Source organism: Periplaneta americana, chromosome 16 (genome assembly GCF_040183065.1).
Source record: "Periplaneta americana isolate PAMFEO1 chromosome 16, P.americana_PAMFEO1_priV1, whole genome shotgun sequence".
Lineage (NCBI taxonomy): Eukaryota > Metazoa > Arthropoda > Insecta > Blattodea > Blattidae > Periplaneta > Periplaneta americana.
Genome location: NC_091132.1, coordinates 33236833 through 33244049, shown reverse-complemented (window position 1 = coordinate 33244049; position 7217 = coordinate 33236833). Strand labels below are relative to the sequence as shown.

General features: G+C 35.6%; 1 protein-coding gene across 1 annotated transcript; it reads left to right on the top strand.

Moving 5' to 3' along the window:
• The first annotated feature begins 775 nt into the window (after positions 1-775).
• On the top strand, positions 776-6781 carry LOC138691093 (uncharacterized). Its single transcript, XM_069812799.1, has 3 exons — positions 776-883; positions 3567-4151; positions 6250-6781. Exons 1-3 carry the CDS (start codon positions 872-874, stop codon positions 6349-6351), a joined length of 699 nt encoding a protein of 232 aa, XP_069668900.1. The 5' UTR covers positions 776-871; the 3' UTR covers positions 6352-6781.
• Positions 6782-7217: the final 436 nt, after the last annotated feature.

Here is a 7217-nt window from a genome sequence, read left to right as displayed (position 1 = left end):
CTCATCTCTTCAGGAGTTTCTTCAAATGCCATTTTAATTGTTCCTTCAAGATCTCTTAAAAATGTCCAGACTATCACCGTTTTCTTGATTTAAGGCATATCTGAGTAAAATAATCTAATTTGAGCAAAATTGAAATTTAGAATTGAATTTGTAACATGACTAGCAACAAACGAACAAACAACTGTAGTTTTGTGAAAATAGTACTTAAATTGGCAACTTGTATTACTGAAGAAAATACAAATAATGGAGCTGTTGTTAAACACATTGCATTTGCCGAAATTAGAACAAACACTTGATATGGCGCGCATTACGGATTAACCAATAGCGATATGCGACGGAAACAACTTTTGGTTTAGTTATATTTAGTTAACTGATAATCTTAAAACATACCAATCCCAAAATTTGAAGATCACAATACCTGAGAGTGTTAAAGAGGACGCGCTGTTATTAAATAATATTTTTAAAAGAAAGCCATACTTCAATATATTCATCCCTCTTTAGAAAAAACTGAAGGCATTAATTTTCATTACAACATACAAATTTTCTGCTTGCATTTAAGATGAAACAGTACCGTGACAACGGACATGAATGTTTCACCACAATTATAAACGAGTCGGTGATTTCGTCATCTGCACACCGTTGCGAAGTTCCTTATACATTTAGTGTATGCGAGACAAAAAGAAACGGAAGGGGAAGAGGGACATACCACATTCGTGAGGAAAGAGAAATTTAAAGACAACGTCCTTCTTCCACTACACACCCTTCCCCCACTCAGCTTTGTGTATATAAACTAATTCTGTACAGAGGATTACATTCAGTTGTCAACTGGCTTTTTTCTATAGCAACGAATAAAGTACAATTATTACACAACATGAAGATTCTGGTAAGTTCTGATGCATACAGTTACGTGTTTATGTTTACATACATTGATTAAAATTTCGTAAATAGATTAATAAGTGAAATATTTAGTTTTGAAATTAGGGTTTTGTTAACCCTTTAGTGCCAGCCATATTTAGAGTTTCTACCAAAAGTTCGACATCCTTTCAATAGTGATGTTTCATTTCTGTTCTTATACTTGTATTTATTCACACTGCAATGGGTATATACCCGGTGGCAGTGGTAACTAATTACATTCAATAATGACAATAATAAACTCATTAATTAAAAATACAATTAATAATAATACTAATAATTATTACTACTAATAATAATAATAACAACAGGGAATATCCTAAATTAAATGAAACGATCACCTAAAATAACATTTGAAATAAATCTAATTTGTATCTTAAACCTAAGATCGAACTAAAACCCACGAGTATGATATGTTCATATCTGAACAAGTACCTTTCAACATTACACTCATTTCGCTGTCAACTCACTCACTGCACTGGAACTACGATACATTTCACTGATTCTATCCTGATTTCACTAACACTTCAAAAACATTTCACTGTTCAAATACTTTGCACTGCCACTATAAACTATAAAGCTTCACTGACAGGAACACGTTTCACTTACACAGCACACTTCACTGACACGACATACTTCTTCACTGATACAACACACTTCATTGACACAACATAATTCTTCACTGATACAACACTTCAATAACAACATATCGTTTACACCCTTTAAATACTATGTATAATTACCGTCTATTAGTAAAGCCCTTAAGCCTATTTTTAAATACATTTTTGGTTGTTGGTAAAGCCTTTAGTAAGTCTGCAGGTAAAGCATTCCGGTCCCTGATAGTACGATTGGGAAAAGAAAACTTTCCAGTGTCCGTCCTCTGCCTTCTTTCCCTCAATTTATATGAGTGGTCGTTCCTTGAAGAGTAATTTGGCGGCTGCAACCTATTTTTTATTTCTCTCCAGGCAGGCTCACCTCTGTATGTAACTTATCATAACAGAAAAAAATTGTTACATAATGTACAGTTTGAAAGATAGAACAACTGGGTTTGCAGTAAGAAACTTCATTTTTCTCAGGCATTTGGTCTCTTTATCAGGGGATTTCACATAAGTATGACAGAAGTGAAATATATCTTTTGAAGGGATGTTCTTAAACTTCTGGTATAACCTGTATATAGAAACTTCTAGAATTGTCGTGCACAATTTCTAAAAATCTAGGCTAGGTCTTCTTTCACTCACTACAGTTCTGATCTACGTAAAGATTAATTTTTGGTCCTACAGAATTAATCTATGGTACCGTAACAAATAACAATTCTGATGCTAAAGCTGCGAAATTTGTTCGTGTTAAACTTATCCGTAGAAAAAAAATTCGTATACACTTTTTATATCTTCCACTTCACAATTATTCAAGAAGAAATTTCGTTTCAGATACCATTTTTTTTTTTTCAGAATTCGAATTTCACAAATTTTTAAATATTATTTTCTCCTTCAGCCGAAGTCATAAATTTTAATAACATATTTTATGTCATTCTAATGTACTACGTTCACGAAAATTTGATTTGAATTATAGTCTGTACAAAAGTTTATTTTATTTTGCTGAATACCTTTCCCGAAGAAGGAATGCATTTCCTCAAGTTCGAGGTTCTCAGAGACAAAATTAAATCGCCTTATTTTTTTCGTTGCATAAGTAACTTGTAGTTGTTCTTCAGTGTGATTCATCATCCACTTTGGGACGAGACAGACTTGTAATATTCGCAAATGTGTGCTGTGTAATATATTTTCTAGACTCAAGTTTAGCATATCGATGGTGTTGAACAGTAACTTCATAAATATGTAAAAAAAAAAAGAACAAATTGAGATATCACTTTATCCCTATAAAAAAAAGTCTTTCTTTCCGAATCCTCTGAAAACACATCGTTGCTCAAGGCATGGTTACAAACTTTAGAAGTAGATATTTAAATAACCTCTTGTCAGATATTTGTTCGTTATCAAGATATTAAAATGTTTTTTTTTGCTCCTGTAAAATTGAGTATTTTGATATACGAGGTTACTGTTCAACATCATCGATATGCAAAATAATGATTCTCTGTTCTGCAGTTTCATACACGATGCACATTAACAATGAGAAACTCACTAATTTATTAATATAATACAAGCACAACAGTATGAAAAACTCTGTACGTGCAGGTCTGTATCATTTATTGAACAATATTGTATCAAAATGTATTGGCAAAGTGCGTAACATTCTATAAAGTTTTAAAGATCAAAGTGTTTTTTCCCCTGGCAACCCGGAATATACAGAGAAGATAGATGATTATTTTGTAATGGGTAAAAAAAAACTCGTCCACTGTAGGTTATAGGCCTACGAGTAGAACAGATATAAACTACAAAGTTCAACTTAGTTATAGCGTCACAGAAGGGACTGAAGAAATTATATCGCAGTAAACGTCTATCACTAAAAGAACCAGAAGAAAAAGTACAATATATACAGTAAATACAATTATTAAAAGAGGAAATACATTCTAAATAGATAGTTACTGGTTTCTCCCTAAAAGAGTACTTACGGGTAAAGTATCTTAAAACATGAAATAAAGTATGGAATACGATATGTGAATATAAAAATTGATGATAACTACGATTTTATTCTCTCCACAGGTTTGTCTCTTCGTTTTCGTCATTGTCGTTTTCGCCGAAGAACAATCAGCAAAGAAGGACAAACGAGGATTGGTGGCGCATGGTTACCGATACGGTTCCGGAGGACTGAAACGCTTCGGGAGTGCACGGGGCGGAGGCAGTTCCGGAGGAATTGAATACTTCGGGGGCGCAAATGACGGAGGCAGCTCCGGTGGAATTGAATACTTTGGGGGCGCAAATGACGGAGGCAGTTCCGGAGGAATTGAATACTTTGGGGGCGCAAATGACGGAGGCAGTTCCGGAGGAATTGAATACTTTGGGGGCGCAAATGGCGGAGGCAGCTCCGGAGGAATTGAATACTTTGGGGGCGCAAATGACGGAGGCAGTTCCGGAGGAATTGAATACTTCGGTGGCGCAAATGACGGAGGCAGTTCCGGAGGAATTGAATACTTCGGGGGCGCAAATGACGGAGGCAGTTCCGGGGGAATTGAATACTTCGGGGGCGCAAATGACGGAGGCAGCTCCGGAGGAATTGAATACTTTGGGGGCGCAAATGACGGAGGCAGGTCCGGCGCACATAAGAAGCTTGCCGTGTCCTACGCAAAGGTAAGACTGCGACAGAAGCGAGCAATGTTGCGGTATCAACAGTATAGAGTCAGTTAAGTCCAGAAAAATATCTTTGGAGTAGGCCCTAAATGCGAAAACAAAATTGGACTTACTTGGTTTTTGCATCAAAAATTTAAAATCTGATATACCGTATATATTAACTAGCAAAACATCAATCAGGGCGAAATATCCAATCTAGATCTCTTGTTTACAACGCACAATTGTTTCCTATCTCTGTTAGATCAACCCTATATCTTGTTCATGCATCCATTTTACTAACAAGGAACAGATGTTACAATTCGTCGGCTTAGAGTGTAAACCTGCTAACCGCCAAAGAGAAAATTTTACAAGGGAAGCAAAAAAGTAAGTTTAAATTAACTCTGAATCTTTAGGATCAAATCCAAAGTACAGGTGGCATTTGTATCTGTACTTTGGATTTGGTCCTGAAGTTTCAGAGTTAATTTAAACTCAGTTTTTTGCTTCCCTTGTAAAATTTTCTTTTTGGCGGTTAGCAGGTTTACATTCTAAGTCAGTAGTGTCAGAGTTGTAAGCTCCAAAAGCAGTTGTGGAGCTAGAGTCGGAGCTTGAACTTGCTTATGTTGTGGAAGCACCGGAGCTCGGAACAGGCATAGTGGAGCGCTCCGCTCCGTTTAGGCTGTGTCTGACAACGCTGTTCTAAGCCGACGAATTGCCATCTAGTGGTGCAAGAACCAGGCAGGTCCAGGACTAGTCTGATTCTTGCTCCAAATACAACCAAGGTCTCTGTTGGCAACTAAGCATGTCTCATTCAGGTAAGTCCACACAACTTCGGTTCTTTTACCGAAAGATGGGCACTGTCGTATTGTACAGTGCGATCCAAAAGTCCCTCCGCAGCTCCGTTAGTTATAGTAATCCTGTAGACAGCTGGTACGTAATCTTGTAGAAAGTTGACACTTCCCCATTAATTCCGGTTTAACAACCTCACATCCCCAGTCAATCATATGCTTAGCGGCCAATGCTGCCACTTGAATTCTCTGCCTAGTGGATTCTCGGCTACAGAAGCACTGCGGAGAAACTTCTCGCTCGCACTGTATATTATGCATACTTTAACTCATTTTTCACCAAAAGTGGACTTATCCGGTTTTTTTCACTAAAACCATCAATTGATGTGTTAACATTTTCATTTCGTGACTGACTTTTCTAGAATATTTCTGTTTACTCTGTCAATATTCAATAATAATAATAATAATAATAATAATAATAATAATAATAATAATCATCATCATCATCATCATCACGTTAGTATAATGAAGATCCACTGTACGGGATTCTACGTGACGCTCTTGGAAATGATTTTAATTGTACAAATGCAGTTCTGAGATTTTTATAGAATACAGGACTTGACGGGGTGATTTAGTTTTTTTATGACCCGTTCTTACTTATCCTCCGGACCCTTTACATCCGGAGGTTACATTTGTTTAGTACATGTTTTTAACAAACTTGACATTCGGACCTTTTATATCCGAGCATTTTAGAAATGCGTCAGATAATTTATTTCTGGTAGCATTTGTTTTATTATTTTATTATTTATTTTTAAATACCAGCTAGGGTCTGAGAACTGCTTACTTTTATGATTTTTATGATCACCTTGTTGAAACTGCATTTGTGAACCTCGTTTTAATCGCGACAACGCTTTTTTTTTTTTAGTTATTTTAAGCATTCTGGTTATTGTATTGTGTTTCTGTTTTGTGAAGGATTTTAGATAAGGGCGCAAATAGCCATAGTAGCTGACACACTCTTTTTTAAAACCCCACTAACTAACTAACCTTACGGAATGCAACCAGGAAAAAATATTATTGAACATAATGTGGGTACAATTGCGGCGCATGTCGAAAGAGAACAGAATCCTATATCAAGTTCTGCGGAAGAAGAAACTGGTGATTCATGATGATATAATATCTTGTCTTTATTTAATTCTAAGAACTTCCTTCTGCATAATATTCAATGTATTTTTACAATAGTTGATAGTATATTTTGGTTGTAGGCCTATACGTCCTCAATTTATTTTTGAAAAAGGTTCAAAGATTTACGGATCTGACATGTTTTCCATCCCACACAGGTATCACTTGGCCATGGTTTGGGATACGGGCACGGTCACCACGGCTATGGACACGGCGTAGGTTACAAGACTGTTCACTACGCTCCCTCATATTCCTACTAAGGCGATGTGGACGGATACTACGGACTGGATACGGACATTATGGTTGCTACTGAGTCTAACGACAGCGAAGTTATTCAACCGCCATTACTGTGATAGAGCAATTAATGTTGATACGTTTCAGCTGTAGTATATTCCCTTACAAATTCAACACTAATCTGAGAAGTAAGAAAGTTTTACTATCTTGTAAAAGAATGATCGATCTCTCCCAGGTCCTTATGTTAATGTAGTAGCTCTTTATGTAGTGTAATCATGCTAATCATAAATGCCATTTGATATTGAGGTTCTATTATTGTTTTTGATTTAAACTTACTTTAAGACTGTGTTTTGGATAATTAAAATTTTTGCGATAGCGATGTAATGACAAATGTAAAAAAAAAAAAAACCGCTCTCAGACAGTACACTTTAAGCAAAAAAAAAAAAAAAAAAACAAAACAAAACAAAATAAAAAAAACGAAAAACAAAAAAGAAAAAAAAAAACACTGTCAGGCAATACACTCTAAGCAATTCGAAAAAAATCAGAAAGTAGGTTTCAGATTTCATAACTGGAGAAAACGCTATTGTAGCATTGACATTTTGTGAAAAGATTCATTGTGACCATGATGATGGATATCTGTAAATGTATCTAAAATGCAGTTGATGTAGTTATTTTACCGTTTGGGCTTCGTATATGTGACGTCACATATCTGCTTAGTGAAAGTGTAAAATAAATGTGTAATGATAATATTTATTAAACAAGAATGTATAAAACTTTTAACCATGTTTTATTTATTCTGAAGGCCTGGCTTGGAACCTTACAACATCGAAAAAAAACCCTCGCACCCGCTTTGTATATCACAAATTCCTTCATAACCCAAACGGGTATCAAA

What these genes read in the sequence shown, in the direction of transcription:
- LOC138691093 (XM_069812799.1), top strand. An exon ending in TTGCCGTGTCCTACGCAAAG is followed by an intron (nt 4,152 to 6,249) that starts GTAAGACTGCGA and finishes CATCCCACACAG; the next exon opens with GTATCACTTGGCCATGGTTT.